Source organism: Alligator mississippiensis, chromosome 2 (assembly GCF_030867095.1).
Source record: "Alligator mississippiensis isolate rAllMis1 chromosome 2, rAllMis1, whole genome shotgun sequence".
In the NCBI taxonomy this organism is placed as follows: domain Eukaryota; kingdom Metazoa; phylum Chordata; order Crocodylia; family Alligatoridae; genus Alligator; species Alligator mississippiensis.
Genome location: NC_081825.1, coordinates 276,599,110 through 276,621,891, shown reverse-complemented (window position 1 = coordinate 276,621,891; position 22,782 = coordinate 276,599,110). Strand labels below are relative to the sequence as shown.

The 22,782-nt window shown below is 44.4% G+C and overlaps 1 protein-coding gene and 1 long non-coding RNA gene across 2 annotated transcripts in view; one reads left to right on the top strand and one right to left on the bottom strand.

The window, feature by feature from the left end:
• The window catches only part of UNC79 (unc-79 homolog, NALCN channel complex subunit), a 181,668-nt gene that overhangs the window by 136,847 nt on the left and 22,039 nt on the right, over nt 1–22,782 (bottom strand). Inside the window, exons 8-14 of the mRNA XM_019481650.2 lie at nt 21,675–21,739; nt 18,120–18,208; nt 16,959–17,002; nt 13,804–13,832; nt 12,568–12,797; nt 12,047–12,218; nt 85–315 (exon numbers count right to left, since the gene is read on the bottom strand). Coding sequence (XP_019337195.1) covers nt 85–315; nt 12,047–12,218; nt 12,568–12,797; nt 13,804–13,832; nt 16,959–17,002; nt 18,120–18,208; nt 21,675–21,739 — 860 coding nt within the window. The remainder of the gene's footprint in view (nt 1–84; nt 316–12,046; nt 12,219–12,567; nt 12,798–13,803; nt 13,833–16,958; nt 17,003–18,119; nt 18,209–21,674; nt 21,740–22,782) is intronic.
• The window catches only part of LOC132248818 (uncharacterized), a 32,474-nt gene continuing 29,044 nt past the window's right edge, over nt 19,353–22,782 (top strand). The window contains exon 1 of the long non-coding RNA XR_009460253.1: nt 19,353–19,603. This is a non-coding gene — a long non-coding RNA (uncharacterized LOC132248818). The remainder of the gene's footprint in view (nt 19,604–22,782) is intronic.

Here is a 22,782-nt window from a genome sequence, read left to right as displayed (position 1 = left end):
AAAATGTCTAAATTAACATAGCAAGATATTAAGTTTTAGGGCTTTTCTAAGAATCCTCAGACAAATTACAGCATGCATTCTTACCCTGGCAAACTCCATTGGTTTAGGAAGCAGGCACATGACCATGACATCAAATCGAACATCACAAACCGTCTTCAGCCATTTGGTAACAAACTGGGGTTTGAGTTTCTCCACCAGGCTACCAACTTCGTCATCCATCATATAAGCAGTGGAATGAAACCACTGGAAGACCATACTAACCAGCCTAGCTAAACTCTCTGTGGGTGTATTCTCACTGGGAGTACAAAGGCTCACCTAGAAAACAGCAAAAAACAAATCTCATTTTCAGTTACCCTAGGGTACGGTGGCAATTGCTAGGGGAAGGGTCAGATGAGGGAATGTGTTATTTTCAAAAGCGTTCCCCAGTTTCTCTGGGATTCCACTCTGTAGACTTACCATCAGAAAAGATATTTGACAGAAGGGGTTGACAAATTTCCTGTTTCAAAAGCATTTTTTTAAAAGGTTCCAAATTGTCAAATAACCTATTTTGATACAACCTGCTGAAAAGGTTTGTGGGTTGAAATCATTTTTCATCGTCACAAAATTACTGAAGTAAAGCCATTCAGTTTTTGAGGTTTATCTGGCAAAGTTAGGCTTTTTAGAGTCAGTGACACTGATCATACTTGCTTTATGGCAATGTAATTCATTTGACTGAAATAGTTACAATTGTTTTGTACCAGCACAAACAAAAGAAGGATCAGGGTTGGACTTCATATTTCTTTTGTAATTATAAAATGTGTATATACATCCAGCAAAATGGTAGGTTAGCAATTGAAAAACTGCATTTTGAGAAGGGACACAAAGTGCAGTGATGAGAGGCAGAGTGGCCTGGTCCTGACATACAGGGCTGTGTAAATGAACTGACAGAAGCTGGTGTGTGCCTATGCAATGAAAAGAGTAGGCAGCCAGGTAAAGGAGTCTGAATGAAAGGGACAAAAAATGGAATTAAGAAGATAAAAAAGGCAACTTCATATAATCAGAAGAATAGGGTTGAGGAAAACCATCGCTGTTCTCTTCTGTTAAATGAACTGTGAGGCAGGAAGGTTTACCCACTTCTCTAATAGACCCTTTGCATGTAAAATAACTAACTTGCAGAGGTTTTCAGACTGTGGTGCACAGACAGTTGGTTGGTGATATATCCCTTCATCCTTTTTACATGCTAGATGACATTTATATTCTATTAAATGTTTGCCTGACATTATTTTTCAATGTAAATATAACAGGGAACTGGCTCCAGTCCCTGTTCTGGCCGAGAGATGCTGTCAGGGCAGGGTCAGGGAATAAACATACTCTGAAGAATCTAGTGGGGTTGAACAGCTGCCAGAGCAGCCAGGGGAGAGATCTATGTGCAGTCTGGGGCAAAAGAGCCAAATCCCAGCCACACCCAGTCACATGCAGAAGGAGCAAGCCCTTACTGATTCACGAAGAGTCCTGGTGGACTAGAAAGAAGTTGGCATACACAGTCACCCCGAGAGAGGGGATGGCACAGTGAGCTGAGAACGCTGTGCACACTGTGTGGACATACAGAGCTGGGATTTCCCAGGAGTGCCATAGGGACCCAGTGATTTTATCTGGTCATGCAGGAAGGCTCAGGATAGGACTAATGAGTGATACTGGGCGAGTGAAGAGGAACCCACCAGCAGAAAGGAAAGTGAGGTTTCCATGGAGATAATGAGCTAAGCATGAGATCCCATGCTGTTGATAAAGTGCTGGTGATCATACAATTGTAGAACCTCACACAATTAGAGGCAAAGGGACAATTAATTGAATTTGTATAAGGTACAGAGACTGACAGGTCCAGGGAGGATTAACTGATCTCCTGTGAATCAAGGGAGCCTGTGGATTCATTAATGATTAATTGCTATTCTATGGATTAAGAGAGACTGTTGAATGCCTTGATAATTAATGGATTTTGTATAAATCAAGCAAGACTGTGGAAGTCACTGATAATTGATTATTCTTCCATGAATTAAGAGAGACTGCAGAATTAATTGATATCTGACCCATCTCCCATGAATCAAGCGAGACTGTTAAATTCATTGATAATTAATTGATCCTTTATGACATTGTGAGATGAAGTAGCTGGTGGCTGGCATTCCTGACTAGACAAAGAATTGATTGAGTCACACCAGGAAAGGCTTGAAAGGAGACATCAGGTTGGGAACCTATAAAGGAGAATACAAAAGTGAGCATCTCCAAGTACATGAACAGCAACTGGATCAGAAGGAACCAACTGACAGTTACTGTCCAAGGAGTACAGCATCCCCAAGATAAGGCCACAGATTTGACTACCCAGCCAGGAGTAGTAAGAAGCAGGGTATAGGGGTGGGAGGATCCCTGCAAAGAGGATAGGCTTCCACCAGGTGATTCTTTGCTCTTCTTAACATATAACCTCCCTTTAATTTTCTTAACAAGGCGTGGTAGGTAAGGATGAAGGGACATAGAGGCGGACACCTGGTAAACCTGGGCAAGAGAGACGGTCTCTGCCTCACCTTTGTAGAGTAAGCCAGAGATGTGCTGCAATCTCACAAGGGGAAAAGGGCCTAACTGATTATAAATGGGTAGGAGATGACTACAGAATCATTTCTTTATTCCACACCCTGGAAAAGTCTGAGACTCACAGAATCATAAAGTATGAATGGATCTCATGGGCCATCTAGTCCAAAGCATTGCAGGATATGCTATTCCTAAGCCACCAAAGACAAACACTTATCCAGTCTCTTCTTGAACCCTACAGTGAAGGAGACCCCACAACTTCCCTGAGCAACTTGTTCCACTGTCCTACTGTTCTTACACCTAAGACGTTTCTGCTTTGCTACAGTTTAAACCCCTAATTTCATGGTAAGGGAAAACAGCTGTTCTCCCTCTTCTTTACATCAACCTTTCAAATATTTGAACACTGCTACCATGTTCCCTTATTAATGTCTTTTTCTCCAAATGACAAGTTCAGCTCTAGTGGACAAGGAAAGAATATTTATTATATTAGAGGTGATCTAGGCAGATCCATGTAAACCAAAGAGGGGGTTAGTGGAAAATGCAAGCTTTCTGTCAGCTTTGGTCAACTTGAGTTTTTACCTCAAGACTCTCGTTCTGACTTGCAGGTTTAAAGATCCCAAATCTGAATGTGAAACTAGGTCAAATATATTTCACCTCCTTTTTTAGACGAAAACTTGATAAAGCACAAATCCATCTGACTAATGAAAATAACCCTCCCCCCAAGTTCTTAGTATATTAGCTCAGATTCATGCATGGACTTTCACAATGAGCCATGGCTTAGTTTTAGTTTTGAAACAAACCCCAGAAGTGAATGAATTTATATGGATGGAGACAGTTTGTTACAAACATTTACAGAACCAAGGAGGAGGATTGAAAGCATATTCTTAAAACTTTGAAATGGATTTAAAAGTGAGTTGAGATTCCGTAAAAAAAAAAAGGAATTCTTCTGGGATAGAAATGGTGTCAAAACATCAAGCAATGAAGTAGAAATCAGAGACAAATGAAGATGCAATTAGATGTAAAAAGATACGATCTGGTATGCAGAAGGGCTCCCTTTGTATTTATCACTAACAATATCACAGAATTTCTGGGAATTCATCTGAAAGAAGAAGTTTCTTACATGGGAAGAAAAGTGAACGTGAACAATACTGGGATCACTTTTATAGGTAGTGGACACATCTACATGAGACGTTTACTTCACAGTTGACTAATTAGCTGTGCAGTAAAGGTCTCACGTCTGCATGTGCAGGACTATTAGGCCACAGCAAACTAATAAACTCCACAGTAGGATAGTACATGTAAATGCAAATACTATCCTGCTGTGGAGCAAAAAGCTCCACAGCAACACATGTGTAGATGCAGCCCCAGCTGTCTGGGGCATAAGGGTGCTTCAGTGCAAGGGTTGCCTGCCATCTAGCCCCATGCTGAAGCACCCCTTCTGCAGCACATTTCGCTAAGGGAGAAGACCTGGGCTGACAGACTGCCAGCTGTGGCTGCTCCAACCTGGCTCAATGTGCTGTGATCCCAGGCACACATGCAGACACAGCACCTGGGAGCAATAAGCTTATTATTAATATAAATAAGTTTATTTATTTGCACTAATTTCACCTCTGGATCTGAAACAGGAGAAAGGGAAGGATGAATGTATGCAGAAAATGTGTATTCTAATCCCACCAGCAATAGCCCTAGGGGTGAACAGATGGTTCATGTTTTACCAAAGCCAACCAAAGCTGTGCAGGAAATGCAGTGAAGAGGCACATTTAGCTTTGGTCTGCCGCTATACCATATGCTCAATATGTAGGAAGAAGGGCCACATGGCAAAAGATATAAGAGGGGAAAGTGATGCAGCCTCTGTGGGGAAGAAGGGCATGTGTTCCACTTTTGCCCCCAGTCCTTTGCAAACAGAGCAAGGCAGCAAAAAAAGGAGGAGAACAAATAGCAGGAGGAAAGGGAATGAGAGGCACCTGTTGAAGAGGATGCAGAGCCTGAGGAGCAGGTAGAAGAATCAGAAGAGGAGGATAATGATCACTAGGGAAAGTCAGAAGGGGAAGGGGAAGACGAGACTCCAGCCTCAGGTTCTACCCACAAACATCAGAATCCATTTCTCTCCTCTTATCAAGGACTTCCCTCCCACCCCAACCCCTACCTCCCCACAGAGAGCTAAAAGCCAGGAAGAAAGAAAAGCAACAAAATGCAGAGAAAGGGAGCACTGCATCACTGAAAAAGGAACTAAGGGAAGAGAGCAGCTCAGAGGAAGGAGGAGGGTCACAGAAGGAGAAAAATGAGATGGAATGGCAAAAAGTTAGAAAACAGAGAAAGAAGGAGAAAGAAGGAAAAACCAAACGACCAAGGTGAAGGGTAGAGGGGAAAGAAGCAGAGCCCCAGCCAAGCACCTTTGCCAGTAGTCTCTCCTCCTTGAGTTTCTCCCCCGCTACAAAGCCCTGACCACCCAGAATAGATTTTCACCAGTCAGGAGCAGTGGGTGGACAAGTTTCTAGAAGAGTCAGAAGTGGAAGAATTTGGGAAAGCAACAGTTATGAAAATGGGGAGAAGGGAGCATAGGAGGAGAAGAAGACAGGAAAGCCTGTAAAGAAATAAGCTAACATCAGATAAATGAAGGTAAAATGAAATTTTAAACCAAAATGTTAACTATAGCTTCTCTAAACATACGGGCTGTACTAAATAAGGACAAATGGAAAATGATTGAAATATATCTAGCCAAGATAAAGGCAGATATTATCTGTATACAAGAATGTGAAATACCAGCAGCAAAAAATTACATAGAATATGAGACGGTGGAAGTGGGGGCCACCTACCTGGTCTGGCTCAAACATTAACAGAGCAACAGGTGTAGCAGTGCTAATTAAGAACCCACGTATCAAGATCAAGAGAAGAAAAGAAGTGGTGGGTAGGAAAATGCTGGAAGTAATGTATAGCATGAGTGAGAAAATATTTGAGATCACAAATTTCTATGCACCAGTGGATCGAGAGGAGAGGTGCAGATTCCTGGAAAAAATGGAGATCAGCATGACTGGTGAAACACCTTGTGTATTAGTAGGTGATTTCAACTGTGTACGACAAGCACAGGACAGAAAGAATGAGAGGCAAGCAGGAACCACAGACAAATCAAGTCATCAAAGATCCTAAACAGAATAATCACATACAGCAACTCGCAGGATACAGGAGAAAGAGTGGCAAAAATTACCTTCACAAGAGGAGATGCAACAGAGAAGTTTCTTACGGATTGACCTTATCCTGACATTGAAGCACTGCACAAAGAGAGCACATCCAGACATGCATGTATGTTTGGTTCCCCAAAGAAAAGTAGCAGTGGTGTACCTTGCACCATCACTACTGGTCCCCAGGGAATGCCTGTGACACATGCACTTTGGCATGTGGCATGTTACCTAGGGGTGAGGTAGGGAAGGCTGGCCCCAGCAGCCTTACCTGGGGTCCTGGGGGCCTCCCAGGGCTGCAGTCATGGCAATTCTGCTGTGCGGAGCCTGGCTGATAGCAGAGTGCGGCTCCAGGTGTCCTGGCTCCATTTTTCAGCAGCACGCACTGTCTGAGCATGCATTGCTCTGGGGGTGGGTTTCTGCAGTTTTTTTTGACCCCTGGATATCCAGGGGTCAAAAAAACCCACAGGAAAAAAACCCCAGCACAGTGCACACTCAGGCAGTGCATCCCTGCACTGCAGAGAACACCAGACTGTGCGGTACGTGGTACTGCAAACATGTTTGTAGCACCACATACCACATAACCGCACTCGTCTGGACGTGCCCAGAGGGTGTGTCCACACATGCAGGCATGTGCACTTGCAGCAGCTCAAGTAGCAGTGGCACAAATTTGTGCCACAGATTTGTGCCTCAGCACACATGCCTGAACATGCACTTTGGTGTGGGACAAATTGTGCTACTTGGGGCAAACTGACCCTGCAAAGCTCCTCCTGGATCTTCAGCCAGGGGGAGCTAGAGGTGGAGACAAGTACAGGCCAGCACCTGTGCTGGCCCCAGCAGTATAAAAACCTGCCCTGGTGAGCAGGTCAGGGTTGCTTGCCTTCATGAGTTTCTGAGACCCAGCCAGTTGGTATCTGGGGACACTATCCCCTTGTGCCAGCTGGACCACTGAAACTGCCCTAACCTAGAGTGCCCCCTGCACCCTCTACCCACTGCAGCACTCTGGTAGTAGGGGCTGCTGCCTCACTGTGAGCTGCTGCCACTTGCAACAGCATCTGCCCCCTTGGACCTGTGGCCCCATAACTGCATGCCTGCCAGACCCTGACAGGGACTGCAAGGCCATCTGGGCTCTGGTACAGGCACTGCAGCAGAGCCGGCTACACCTCTGCTCCAGCTGACAGCACACCATGGCTGCACAGTTGGCCTTCATTCAGCGCTGCTGTCATGCCTTCTGGTGCTCCTGCTCTGCCAATCTGGGCAGCTATCATCCGGAAACTGTGCTTGTTGTGGTGACCCACTTTGAACTGTCAAAGCGTGCCCCCCTGGACCCAAATGGCCAGGAGGTCAGCCACCTCGTCTGCCCTCCAGCTGCGTCCCCAGTGCTGGCCCTGGGCAGGCTCCTCTGTCTAGGTCCTGCAAGTCACTTGCCTTATCAACAGGGGTCCTGGTGTTCCCTGTTTAAAAATTACAAATTCTCCAATTAAAAAACCCAAATTCTCTCATTAACATACCCAAAATCTGTGTTTTTCCATGATTAAAATGAAATGCCACTATATATCAATAAAACATTGAGATATATATAAAAACCAGTTGGGCAATGATTTACTGATATATTTGCAATTTTAAAGCAATTTGGAAGCCTACCAGTGCTCTATCATCATAAGAAAATGAATTTTAAATATCTATACACTTTGGTGTTTGCTTTTGGTTTTTTATCATTGAAAAATCAGAGCTTCCCCTGCCCCTTTCGCTTACCAGGATGTGGGAACAGCTGCAGCTGGACCTGCAGCTGCTTTGTGGCACTAAGCAGCACTGATTTGGTGGTGCCCTGCCCCTGCCTGTGCCCTTGCCCCTCACTCCCAGCCCACAGCCCCACCAGTCCCTCTAACTCCTGATCTGCAGCCCCTGCCTGCCCCCCGCACTCACTTCTCCCCAGTAGCAGCTCCATCCCAGCACCAGGACATGGGTCCAGCTGCAGCTGTCCCACCTGCTGTTTTGTGGCTATGAGCAGAGCCAGACCTTACTGTTCTGCTCCCTGTGCCTGTGCCCAGGCCCCAGCGATCCGTGTGCTGTTCCTGGGAAGCCTTTGACTGGAGCTCATTTGAGCCCTTCCAGGCCAGCCTCCCCCTGCACAGGCTGCTCTAGCAAGGCAGGGGGGGCTCCAAGGCCAGCTCTGGTGGCCCCTCCTACCCAGAGCACTCCCACACCCCCATCTCTCTCTCTCTCTCTCTCTCTCTCACACACACACACACACACACACACACACACACACACACACACCTGCTGCCACCCCTGGCCCATCACATACACCCATAAACCCTGCTGCCACCTCAATCCTGCCCCCCACCCATCACCCAACCCTGTTGCCACCTCCACCCCTCCCCCCCAGCCCATCTCACCCCCCAAGTGGTTCCTGGGACCTGAAACCCTGCAAGGCTGGAGCCACATGCCCCAGCACCAGTGTGGGTACAGGGCAGGGCTGCAGTGTGGCAGTTGCTCATGCAGCTGGATCTCCCACTGTGAGGTTTGACCTAGAAACTACTATGCAAAGCCTAAGCAAAAGTGAATGTTATGTGACGAATGCCCATCTGCAACGATAAGGAGCAGGCGGTCTTAGATAGAGGAAGCTTGAAAACAAAAACAGAATCAGAGTACTGGGACAAAGAGCTCATTAAAATCTAAAAATCACACCCCTAGGTGGGGAAGAAATATGCTAATGAAACATATATGTATGTTAATGAGATACATAGTTAAAACACAGGTATAGAGACATGCTCAGTAAAGAACTCCTTGTGTCACTCCTTTATAGCCAATTAGCAAACAAGGATGCTTATGAAGGTTCAAACCCCTGTATATAAGGGGCTTAGTATTGAATATCTGGTGTGCTTGTTCTGTGAAATTATTCCGCTTGCACCTTTTACTGCTAGCAATAAATCTTCTTTATACTTTCACCCCTGGTATCTTTATTGGCCTTTGCATACCGGGCACGAACCCAGACTTGAGCTGGGGCCTAACACCACCAGCAGGTCCCATCCTGTCTGGTGCCTGGGCAAGCAGGGTGTGAGATTTGTGGGTAGCATGTAGGGTTTTCAGGGGGGTGGAGGGATGTGGGGGAGTGTGTGTGTGGGGTTTGTGGGGGTGGGGATCCATAGGGGATTTGTGGGTGCCGGGTTTGTGAATGGGTATGTAGCAGGGTGGGTTTTGTGGGTAGGGGTGTGGGGTTTGTGGGTGGATTGTGGGAGGGTTCATGGGGGTGGGGGAGGGTTCCCACCACACACTTGCCCACCCACCTCCACACAACGCACAGCCCTCACTGGCAGCAGCAGCAGCAGCCAGCAACAGGCCCTTTGGGTACTCATAGCCCACTGCAAGCAGAGCCCCCTGGCAGCACATGGCACCAGCTGAGACCCAGGGCTACATGTGGCATATGGGGGGAGCCTTCAACCACAACCAGGCTGACTCTTGCCATTACCCAGGGCTCCCAGCACTGTAGGCAGGAGCCGCATGTCGTTGAGCCAAGCGGACTCCTGCGTCCAGGTGCCTGACGCATGGAGGCAGGAGACGGCCAGCCTAATGGCGCACAGTTCCTGCCTGCAATGCTGGGAGTCCCAGGTGGTGGCAGGAGCCAGCCCTGTACTGCCTGAAAGTGCACACCAGCGGGTCAGGCCAGCCCCATGTGCCACATGTAGCCCCTGGGTCTCAGGCACTGCTGCTGCTGCTGCCACCGCAGCGGACAGATGGATGGGCAACGCACCTCTCCCACGCTGTCCCCCTCACCCCTACACATTCACTTCCAGCATGGGGCACATTTTTTAGTTCATGGCGTGCCTCCTACAGCATCTCAAACTGCTTTGAGACACCACTACCAGCATGTGCTCACTCGTGTGGATACAGCCAGAGAGAAGCAGAAACAACACTAGTTTTCTTCTCAGACCACTTCATGCTTACAGCAAGGCTGGAAAAAGGGAAACACATGCAGAAAGGGAAAGGTATCTGGGAGCTAGACACCAAGCTACTGGAAGAAAAGAACACCTAAGAAGACTATGAAAAATTATTTATAAGATAGAAATCACTAAAAAAAAACTGCATAGGATAGACAGCACTAAAAAAGTCCTTTGAAACAGTAAGAGACTGGTAGGCATGGGTAAAAGAGCGCACAAAGGACTATGTTATAAGAGTAGGAAAAGAATAAGCAAAAAGGAAAGAAGCACACAGGGTGCAACTGTAACAGAAACTGCAAAGACTACACCGACAAAGTGAAAGAAGAAATCACGGAAACAAAAGGAGAATTGGAACAATGTTTTAAAGAGCAAGGATGGAAAAAGTGTTTCTGACACGAGCACAATGGGAGGAGAAAAAGCAAAAGTGGACAGTGTACCTTACCAAGATCAGAAGAGGAGGGAAAGAGGGAACATGGCACCTCCAGAATGAGAAAGGAGAAGGACAAACATCAAAAGGAGCTATACTGTGAATAGCAAACAATTTCTACCAGGAACTATACAGACAGAGAGGTAGAGCCAGAGGCCAGACAGATCTGTCTGGAAGGACTGCAAAAGAAGCTAACAGAAGAAGACCAACACCACCTGGAAGAAGACTGGAAGGTTTTAAAAACGGGACTTTTTAAAGGAAAAGATGGACTACCAAAAGAATTCTATGTAACTTTCTGGGACCAACTGGGACCAGACCTGATAGAAATCTAAAATGAGAGAAAGAGAAAGAAGACCCCTGAAAAGCATGAAAGAAGGAATAGTAATCCTGATTTTCAAGAAAGGAGACAAAACCCAGATAAGAAACTGGAGACTAATAACTTTGTTAAACTTTGACTACAAGCTCCTAGTCAAAGTAATAGCAAACAGACTAAAAGAAGTAATTGGGAAAATGCTAGAAGATCAAGTATGCACCGTCCCCAGAAGGAGGATTACGAGACCACGATACAACTAAGAGATGCCATGCAATACAGCAAAGAAACCTCAATGTGACAATATTAAACAAAGACCTGGAGAAAGCCTTTGATAGTGTCAAACAAGAATTCCTATGGCAACCACTGGGAAAGCTGGGGATCCCTGCAGGATTTCTCAACTGAGTGAAGATGCTGTATGCAGGTGCAAAAAGCCAAGTCTTAATAAATGGACACCTGATGGAGCCAGTGGAAGTGAGATATGAGCTAGCTGCTCACTGCCCCACTGGCAGATAAGAGCAGGGGGCTGGAACCTGACCCTCCCCTGCAGCTCTTTCCAACCCCCGTGCCTCTTATTGGGGAGTCAGAGCCAGAAGCTCCCTCCTGCTGGGGCAGGGGGACATTGTCCCTGCCCCAGCAGCAGATAGCCCCCCCAGAGCCTGGACACAGCTGTCTCCTGGCCCAGTGCTCCTTGTCTTCCCTTAGGCTAGCACCCAGGTAGAGCCTGGAGCTCACCCCAGTGGCGGCAGGGATGCATTGCAGGGCTGCTAGGACCTGGGAGAAAATCGTCTCCCTATTCCCCACATGTGTAAATACCTGCCCAAAAACCCTTAGGGCATGTCTACACTTGTCGCCGTAAAGTGACATTGCTATGGCACCTTTTGGAAGTACTAAAGCACGGCACACTATAGGCCATTATTGTGCTGTACACATGGTACACAGGTAGATTCTGCTACTACATCATCATAATGGAGTGCTATACCCAGGGAGCGTGCCCCTATAGCGATGTAGCTGGTGATCACATGTAGACACACATGATCACTATGGTGACATAGCTCATCACTATGTCTCTGTAGGGCAATGTGTAGACATGCCCTTACTTTTCAGTAGCTTACTGCACAATAAATCTAGGCTAGAGTAAACGCATGTGTAGACGTGCCCACCTCTGTGTGCTTAGGGAGAGCAGGGTCTGACAGTAAGGAGAGGGGGAAGAGGCTTCCAGGGGAAAAGGTTGGAAGAAAGCAGAGAGCAAAAGGGCTACCTGACCCCCCAGATTTATTTTCCTTGATGTAGCAGTGAAAGGGGAATGAACTGAAGGCAACCCTCCAATAACTAGATTCTATACCTGGAAAATTTTAACAAATTTATGAATTTTCCATATATAGAATCTAATTATTGGGAGGTTACCTTATCATCAGGGTCATCTTCTATTCATGTTAATACAGTATTTTAAGCTCTGATGGGACTACTGCTTACGATTAACTGCATACTCAGTTGCCTTCCTGGAGTGAGGCCCAAAACCCTCTTAGCAAAGCTTAGTATATGAAGGCTTATTGGCAGAACAGTGTTGGCCAAACCCTAAAAGGAGAGGAGAGAAGGGAGGAGAGAAGGAAAGAGAACATCCAGGAACTCTTACTAAGAACCAGATTCCAAACTGGCTCAGAAGCCGCTGGTCATGCTTGTCATCATCTTTGTTATCAAAGTCAGTGTTGTCCAAGGAATGATGGGAAGAGGAGAGGCCCATTTGTCTCCTGCGGTTGAGTTCATACTCCCTCTGCTCAGCATGGAATTCTGCTTCTTTCAGCAAGCTGTAAGACAATATGAACACAGTTCATGATTCAGCTTTCCTGTGCTAGGTCAGTAGCAGATCAGCAATTAATGGAAGCTTAAAGCACTAGATTTCATTCAACTCTGTGTGTTGTGTTGTTGGAGGGTTATAAAATTAAATCCCAGCTCTTCTGCAACTCAGACACATGTACACACCTCTCAGCAAAGTCCCTGGGCTAGATTTTGATCTCAGTGACACCAGCAGCGCTTCAGTGAAGTCACTTGTTGAAGCTAAGATCAGAATATGGCCCTGTGTCTCACACAGGTTCACATGAGGATTTGCATGAGGATTACGATCTGCCCATTCTTGCCTTGTAAATGGTACACTACCTGATCACAGCTTCCACAGTACAAACTAGTTCCTCAGCCCCACATTCCCGTGTATTGATAGGGGGAGGCGAAGTCTGGTAAAGATGGGTCTCTGCTGCTGCACCAACTTCGCTGCTGTGATGGTTCGAATGACATCTTTTGCAGTAGCGCACTGGCCTGTTGCCGTGGCGGCCACAACAGCCTGCTGAAAAGCAGGTGACGACAGCTCTTCTCACATGTGAGCTACAGTTCTGAAAGCAGCAGATTTCATTAAACCATAAATTTCTGCAAGTGGAACTGCAGACAAAAATAAAGTCAGCATAATGGAGAGAGCTAAAATGTTGGCATGTTTCATAATTCACCAGAGATGAGCCCAAAACAACGAACAAAGGTATATATCACTGAATTTAAAAAAAAGATGAATATAGGCTTAGACCTGAACGCCCTGGCTAATCTAAACCTGTATCTCCGCCAACAAGCCCAACTTTTTTACTTGGCTCCATCTCTATACTTAACAGCAGCAGCCTCTGAATTTTAGCTCTCCTCTACTGTGTTTATATCCCAGCCCACCCACACACTGATTCAGAACACCTGCTATGCCTCCCCTGACAGATTGATTCTTAGAAATAAACTAGAAATACAAAAAGAGGAAGTCATTTGCCTTATATGTTAAAAGTTTAAAAGTTGTGTCTCTACAGGTTCTCTTTGCCCTAGCTGTACTCTGGAATTGAAGTAAACTTCACATAACAAGATCAGGTCCTCTGCTACTGTAAGTCAGCTGAGCTTTGGTGACTTCGGAGGATCAGCACCAATTTATGCCAGCTGGACAGCATTTTTTTCAAATAACCTAAGCTTTACATAGGGAAAACTGTACTCCTTATAATGGGAGTATTGCTGAAGTAAAGACTGATTAATGCAGGACTTTAGTGTAGCAGAGCCCAAGAAAAAAACCCAACAAGTTTAAATTTAAAATAAATCTTCCCTACATCTTTCTTTATACATAATATTAGACAGACAACTGAGTTCAATTGCACATTTATTATTTTAATGGAAATACCTAGAAATCAAGTGAGATATCAGGAATTTGAGCAGAAAGAAATGTCCTTGCTAAATTACTTTAATTTATCCTTAACAAATGTGATAATGGATATATAACAAAACACTCTGGATGGCAAAAAATGTATCACATGGAAATGGAATGAAGTTACGTACAAAAACACCAATTCATGCCCCATCATAAAAATGTCTTCATCTTACCTTCTTCTGACATATAGCAGAAATTTCAGCTGTAAGGGGAAGGTATACAAAATATCAACACAGTAGGATCATCCTTTTCTGTCATGGTTGCCAAAGAAAGAGAAATGGGTTTGATAAAAAGAAAGCAAGTCTCCAGGGATAGATTCTTTCTCCAGCTTTCTGGAAGGTTTCCCAAAATGTGTCTGACTTCAGCATGTTGAAGTCAATTGTACTTAAGCCAGTGGGCCCAATCCTACAGGCAAAAACTCCCAGAGAAGTCAATGGAAGTTTGGCATGCCTAAGGACCAAAGCCAGCTCCCATAATCTACTCACCACTGTTCTTCATGTTTATAGTCACTCTCTATCCTAATGTCTGTTTCTCACCACCAGCAACCTTTAATGAATATCAGGGTGAAACAGCTGATATGCTGAAGGCCCAGGAGCATCTAAATGTGAGCCACAGGTGATTTTCTTTCAACAGACACATGTCCCAGAATGCAGTGCTTCAGCACCAATGCCAGGTTAGTTGGAACAAGTTAGGACCTGGTAAACTGAGGTCCATAGAGCACAGTTATATGGCTAAGAAACAGCACTTATTAACCTGGATGCAGCACTGTGCTAATACATCTGTACTGCCTCCATTTCTGGATCTTCTATGTGCAGAGCTAGCTCAGGTATCTCTCTGCATGGTGCTGCCTTCCCATGCAGACTCCACACAAGCTAAAGCATTCACAGTCAGTTCATGTAGCTCTGTGCAGCACTGCATTGTACCATGTAGAACTACCAATCACGTGCCTGATCCACATTTCCAGATTCAAGGATGGATGCACTCAGCTCTGTCTTAATTCATTTTTATGTAAGGCCCTTGACACCTAGTACAATTTACCTGTACTGCTCTTAATGCGGCAAGACTAGATGACCTCTGCAGCCTTCCAGTCCTACTTTTTTATGATTCTATGAGTCTAAGATTTTCAGATAGAGAGTGAAAGAAAGGCATTGACAAGGACAAGGTCCTGGGACTTAAGGATTTGCAGAGTCTGCAGAACAGGAGCACAGGGACTGAGGAAGTTCTATGTCCTGCCCTTGTCAGGGTTGTTTAGACAAAAGTCAGCCAGTTTGGTCAATGAAGCTAATTAACGCAAGTTAGTCAGCAAGCAATGGCTGTGACTGGCTATGTGATGGCAAGCTGGGTTTCTCTTATTGACCAGAGTACTGTCCAATAACAAATAGTTTATGCCTCCTGCCAATGGATACTTGGAGTCTGAACTGTTCCCTGTCTGTTCCTGTCCTTTTGCACTGTAATACACTTAGTTTATTCAAAGTCTGTCTGTTTACATTATTACATCATTCTTTTTTAATTGGGACCTGCTGCTCTTTGTACCCACCCTACCATGTATGTCTTCCTTGCAGTGTGTTCTGCTTGGGAAATATGTGTTACAGTGCCTTGAATCTTGGATGTAGGGAACTCACTAAATGAACAATAAGAAATAATCCTTAGTATTGGGAAGGTGGGCAACCTCTGGGACTCTCAAACATTTTCATAATATGGAGCTATCTCACTGATAGCTCTTTCCTTGTTCCCAAACATACAATCTCCCTCTAGCAACTCCAAAAGTTGCTTATACAGAAATCTTAATTCAGGCAGTTAATACAGTTTTATCTATTTTAGCTTGATTTAGCCACTGTGAAAATGGAAGAGGGGCTAGCATTGTGTATAACCAGCCCTCTTTCTGTGAACTAGTAGCAAAGGCACCAGGGAATAGCAGTGGTCCATAGACCATATTTGGAGGACCTGGGGAGTGGGGATCAAAGTCAGATTATAGTATAACTTTGTAGCTTCTGAATGTAAGCACTGGACTGGGAGGTTCTTGTTCCTGCTGCTGCAGGTGGAAATAAAATCCAAAATGTGTTTAAGTGCCAAAAATTGCAGTTAGTTGCTATGTAAGTACTATGTAAAGTGAAATCGGATTTAGCTCTTAATGCTTTTTAGACTAGACAGTCATTGGGTAAAACACAGAAATAATGCACCCAGATCACCCTTTCCTCCCAAGTGTGTGCCTTCACCACTAGGCTCCTTCTTGCTTTTTCGCCTTGTGGCCCAAGGACTCCTACGTTCTTGACTGCAGCTTCAACAGGAAGGGTGGAAGGTGCCTGCCCCCATACCTCATTTATTCTATTTCCTGGTATTTAGAGCACTTAGCTGGTTGGTGGAAGAAGTTGATTTGCATCCTGTCAGGCTAGGAGAGACCCAAGAACCCCAGTTTCCCATTTCCCAGGCAAGTGCTCTAGGAGGTAGGCTGTTATACAGAAGATGGTGCTGCCACTGGGCACCTTCTATCAGGAGCTGGTTCCATGCTCCAGAATCAAACTGAAAGGAAACAATATACTGCCCAGAGTCAGTTGCCAAGTTTAAGAGGGGCAAGAGTTCAGGCACAACCCTGTATTCAGTGTTTCCTGTTGGTACCCCCATCAGTGTCCAGACTTGACTTGCCATTTAGAGGCACCTAACTTTTCCCACTGATTATTTACAGAGCCTTGTTTCTTTGAATGCTCTTGGTACCAGACATCTGCTAATTTTTAGTCAGGGCTAAGCCTGATGTGGAAGCACATGAAAGACCAATCTGGATATCTGGATTTTACCTCATCGAACCTAACAGACTGGGAAACATCCTCACTTTAATCCTGGTTTTGTGGGGATTATTTTGTGGTTTTGGGTAAATTAGTTAATATCTTTGGGCTAGATTTTCAGATGTGTCCTCGGCCAGGTTTCCAAAAGAAATCAGCTCTCCCTTCAGTCCAAGAGCAGAAGCTGAGCTTTTTTGGAAATCAAGGCCCATCTGAGGATGTTCAGCTCTTGAAATCTTTCCTGGGGTGTCTGCTGTCTCATATATAAAGAGCCACATGATATTCCTTAGTTGCCTCACATCTGGTGTAAAGGACCTACTAATTAGGTCCTTTAGGTCATGTGAAGGACCTGCTAATTAGGTCCTTCACATTACTCTGAAGATGTTAAGTCACATGTTAAGTGCAAACTATTATTAATTTCTAGGGTTCTGTGTAGTTTTCTTTAATGTATAACACAGTATTTCAAATAACACAAAACAGAGAAAATATGAATATACTAATGACTGTGTTTCATATTATTTTGGGTTATCCACCCTTAAAGAGAGTCTTACCTTGTGGCAGAAGAACATCAATCAACCACTGCTCACTGTGATCCCTAAAAATATGCAAATATATCATTAATTCCTTTTTTATTTACTTTTGAGCAAATGAAATAGTGATCTAAATGGCTGTGATGGGCAGCTCTTTGTTATTCTAAAATAGATTTTCTTTAAACAACACAAGAAATAGCAGGCTGCTTTCAATCAACTGTTTTTCTTTTGACTTATTTATTAAACATTACTGTTGTGCTGATGTCAGTCCACCATGTGCTTGCCTTTCAAATATTACTTTGAAGGTGTTAATTTAGCAAATGAACATGCAGTATGTTCTCTTTGCCCTAAGACCAAAAAATGATAATGAAGAGTGTTAGATAAGCATGGAGAAAAAAACCCAAAAGTACCTGCACCATATTCTGTATATCTATTCAGAAGCCAGGGTATCTATTAAATCTAATTACTTTCCCTAGCAGCTTTGAATTAAGGATGACTTCAAAACCAAGGTGGCTTCTCTGAAATTTAATTGCTTTCTCTTGCAGCTGGCGTGATGCAGAAGTGTCTGTTAAATAAGGGCCAAAAATAAATATGTGCATCTTCTGAACTAAGCTAACGTCATTCATTTGTGCTAATGATTGGAAGATCCCTTGAGAACTGGTAGATTTTGTAAATTAATGAGCTTCCAAACAAGTAATTTAAAAAAGGGAGGATAACTCATTTCAGGATGTACTTCTTTCATGTATTTGACAAATCTGGGTGAGCCATAATTTACTAGAGAATATTTTGCATAAAAGTAATGATGTCTCAGTAAGAGCGGACCTTATATCTTGCTTTTAATGCCAAGTAAGAAGTGGAAACAAATGCTGTTTCTTGTACAAAAGGATTAGTGGGGTTCCACAACTGGAAGCAATTCATCCCATAATATCAAATCATTTACAAATCTTACCTTCAGGACTCACTACTGTGCCAACTCAAAATAAATATTCTCCACTTGAAATCAGAGCTGACACTTACTCAGAGATGGCATCTTACCCCCAATTGGTTCCAATGACTTCAAAAGGATTGTTTGTGGGAGGGTCATGAGTAACAGAAGGGAGGGTTTTATAATCCAAAGCTGTGTATTCATTCCATGTAGCTGTTTTTAACTGACTAGTTAGGATCTGCCTTCAGTTTACCCACCCTGCAATCCTCTGGCTGCATTCTTCACAAAGGTACAGTGGGGGAGGTTTATCACCCAAAGCCACAGACAAGGAAGGGTCAATACACATCTGAAACACATAGAAAGACAAAAGGGAGTTACTTCTCCATGATCATGTTCTGTTTCATAACAACACAAGGTATCTGTGATGCTATAGCAGGAGTGGCCACCCTGCAGCACACATTCCACAGGTGGAACAGGCAGCCCAGATAGGCCAGGGAGCAGAAGGCAGAGCAGCAGATCAAGCAGGGGAAGGGATCAGAGTGGCACTCAGGGTGGGTGATGTGCTTTATCTGTAGCACGTCTGCCAAAAGGGTTGGGTTCCCCCTGTACTACAGGGTATTATGTACTCTCAACACGCTTTGACTTCAGTGATTATTGAGGGCATTAGTCATCTTGCAGCAAGCACTCAGCACTGATCAATATTAGGCCCCAAATGACTAGCAAGGAGAGTCACAAAACAGCCAGCACAAGGACAGTGAGATGTCCGCTTCCTGAATTCTCCCTGTGACTGGGTCCATAGGAGTGATCTACACTCAGTAACACAGGCATGTTTTACCTTACATTACTATTGCTAAGCACACAGTTGTTACATGCCATAGGTTTTTTTCCCTAAGACATGGGTTTACATACAGGAGAATTTGCCCCAGTATTTTAGGTCAAGGCCATGTAAAATTCTGGACCTCAGCGGTGTCTGTTGTAACATATCCATACATTCCTTGTATCTTCCTTCGGATCATCAGAGTTGTTAACTATACGTATAAAATATGCATGGTAACAGAGATAGAGCCAACGACCTTCATCTCCCAACATGCAGTTTTCTCCTCAGCTAAAAGAGAAACCCCATTGTCTTGCACCAGAGGCAAAGCTTGTGGATTAGCCACTAGAGGGAGATCTGACCACACACACTTGAGTAAATGCATAATTAAGGTCTGTAATTAGAAATAGGACTATAGTATGGAGACACTGTAATGTCTCATCTGAGCATTAACTGATTACATTTAAATAGTTTCTTAGTCTTTCCAAGCACTTCATCTTATTTCCCCTGAGACAAATGTTTTATTTTTCCTTAGATGTTAATCTCATCTCTGTTCACAGAGGTTATATGCATGTGTTTAAGGGTGTGTCTATACGCCTCACTCACTGTGCTAGGTAGCACCTGGAGCAATGCCAGTCTGCTCCACACAGACTACAACCCAAACAGAAACAGCAGAGCTGTATTTGCATGGGTCAGCACCTGGTCTAATTAGCTCTGCAGAGCAACTAAGCCAATTCTCAGCACTGAAATAAGCAGGGTCCTGTTCCTGGGCACATGGAGAAGCACAAGCAGTTCCAGCCCAGCGCTGACAGGTATAGTATGAGGTACATATGGAAGAACAGGCCTCGATTCTCCATATCAACAGTTTGGCAACAGAAATTTCCAGAACCTCTGCTCTCCTCACTGAGTGGCCAGAGCCTGAATTTGGTGAGTTTCAAGATATAAAATGATCCTTGCTTGTTCCCTTTCTCTGGGGATGGACAGTGATAATTGGGGATGATTAGCAAGGTTTTGAGTAGGAGCATGGTATGCTGGACGGGGAATGTTGTTAGGAGCTACGAAGTCCAGTGTGAACATCTTTTTCTATTAGAGGCTGCTAGAATACTTTGCCAAGAAGGAAGATCTATTAACTGTCTTTTTTATTAATTGTTTTAATATCTGTACAACAGTTGGGTCGAATAGTTCTTCAGTAGACATTGGGCATCAGCCTAAGATTCAGGAGAAGAACCACAACTGCTGGCTGCTGCATGGGGCTGGGATTTCCTCCCCGACTCTCGCCCCTGTTGCAACGTGTCAGAGATTTTTTTTTAAGCCTGGGAGACACTGGGTGTTGGCTGCAGCTGAGGCTGGGGATTTTGCCATGAGTGCGCTACTGCTTCTGCTGAGACTTAAAACTGGAGGTTCCTCTCTCAAGGTTCTTGCCCCTCTGCTCATGGTCACACTGATTGCCATATTTGGGGTCAGGAAGGAATTTTACACCATAAACAAGCTGGTTTTTCCCTTCCTCTGTAGCAGGGAGTGTGGCCCTCTTCTTGGGATCTCCTGAGCTTACAGTAACAACATTTACAGCAGCAGGACATTGGCTGTTGTGCCTGACCTGTGGCAGGTTAGGGTGTTATGTCTTGTGTTGTGCCAGGCTTGACTGTGTAGTTTTGCTAAGAGGTTAGACAATGGATTTGTATAGGATGGTTTGGATAGGGATAAACCTGCTTCAGGCAGGGGGTTGGACTAGACGACATATGGAGGTCCCTTCCAGTCCTACTTCTCTATGATTGTATCATTTAACAGGAGTTAGGGTAGACTATCAAAGAGATGGGTAATTGCCAGAAACTCCTGTACCAAGTTCAGGCACTGGTTATATAAAAGCACTACTTACTAACATTCACATGGGATAGGAGGCAAAATGTGGTCCTAGCTTCCACCACTTGGCTTACAAGCCCTCAAGTGGGCAAAGCTAGATTCATAGATCGTAAGACTTTATGGATTGTAAGGGGCTGGAAGGGACCTTGCAAGATCATTGGGTCCAGCCCCCTGCACTAGACAGGAAGAGAACTGGAGTCAAGTGACCCCAGCAAGGTGGCCATCCAGTCTCCTCTTGAAGATTTCCAGGGTAGATGATTGCACCACCTCTGGAGGGAGTTTACTCCATAGTCTGGACACCCTGACTGTGAAGAAGTTATTCCTAGTGTTAAGACTAAAACAGTCTTCCAGGAGTTTGTGGCCATACTCCTGTTTTTTCCCCAAGGGTGCCCTGATGAACAGTTGTTCGCCAAGCCCTTGATGTTTTCCCCTGATATAGTGGTAAGCTGCTACCAAGTCCCTTCTGAGCCTTCTCTTTTTTAGGCTGAAGAGGCCCAAGTCCCTTAGCTTTTCCTATATGGCTTGCCTTGCAAGTTTCTGATCATATGGGTGGCTCTTCTCTGGACTCTCTCAAGCTTTTCGGCATGCTTGTTGAAGTGCAGTGCCCAGAACTGGACACAGTACTCCAGCTGTGGTCTCACCAATGCTGAGTAAAGCGGAAGATCACTTCCTTGGTTTTGCTTGAGATGCATCGGTTGATGCATGCCAAAGTATTGTTTGCCCTGCTGGCGACAGCATCGCACTGACAGCTCATGTTCATACTATGGTCTATTATTACCACTAGGTCCCTTTCAGTCATGACACTAGTCAGTTTGGTGCCACTGAGCCTGTAAGTATGTTGGGGTTTGTTCATCCCCAGATGGAGCACTTTACACTTCTCAATGTTGAACTTCATCTGGGTCTGATCTGCCCAACTTGCCAGCCTGTCTAGGTTTGCCTGTATCTGCAGCCTGTTGTCAAGTGTGACCATGCTCCCCCATAACTAGGTGTCATCTGCGAACCTAGCCAGTGAGCTCTTCACCCCCACATCCAAATCATTGCTAATCATTGATACTGAAAAGCACTGGACCAAGCACAGACCCCTGTGGGACACCACTGGCCACTTCTTGCTACTAGGGCCTTGTGGAAATGACAGTACCTTTACAGCTGGTTTGTTAATAGCATTATGGCATTCAATGTGCTGGCAGTGGATGGGATTCCATGCTGCAAGACCAAAACACAATTGATTAACAAACAAACAAATGATGTTCACATCTATTATTTAAGTTAGTGCCTAAAGGCTCCAACCAGAATTGGGGCCCTACTATACTAAGTGCTGTACAAGCAAAAAGGAAGACACAACCTTTTCCCTAAGAAGCATCAGCAGCATGATCAACACTATATGATGACGCAGGGATACTGGTTTTCTCTGATTTAAAAAAATCCCCAATTTTCAGTTAAAAAAGTAACCCCAAATCCACATTTTTCCATGATTTAAATGACATGCCTATATATATATATATATATATATATATATATATATATATATATATATTAGTGGTGTTTCATTTAAATCATGGAAAAATGTGGATTTGGGGTTACTTTTTTAACCAAAAATTGGGGATTTTTTTTTTAAATCAGAGAAAATCAAGATCCCTGAAGATATATATATATGGAAGGAGTAAGACACACTCATCCCAAGACTGTTCACCCCTTCACTTGATTCCCACCCCAGAAGAGAACTGCAGAAAAGGATGAGACTTCTGTCTGTAAAACACATGGTAAATCACATTTGTTTCCTGAGATTAGCCTAAGTGAGCTGCATAATTTAAAATATAATAATGTAGTGAACTAAACTCATAGGCTATTATATACATAGACTAGCAATCAACACCATGGGCTATTATACACATAGACTAGCAGTATGCAAGCCAGAATTATGCAAAATCAATAATAACCTGACCCAAATAAAATGGACGGGACTATGTAAAGGGAGGGGCAATATGCTAATGCCAGAGATGAGGTCAAGTGGGACGGTTTGGAGCCTGCCATAAGTTCCAATTTCAAATGCCCCAACATCAACATTGTAATCTTGTTGCAAAGAAGACAAATCTCTTTCTGGCACACACTAACAGGAGTCTCCATGTGTAAAACAGGGGACATGATCTGTTTGTTCTGATCAGTGCTAGTGAAGCCTCAGTTGAAATCCTATGTCTAGTTTTGGGCAGCACACTTTATAAAAGAAGTGAGAGTGGCCAGAGGAGAGC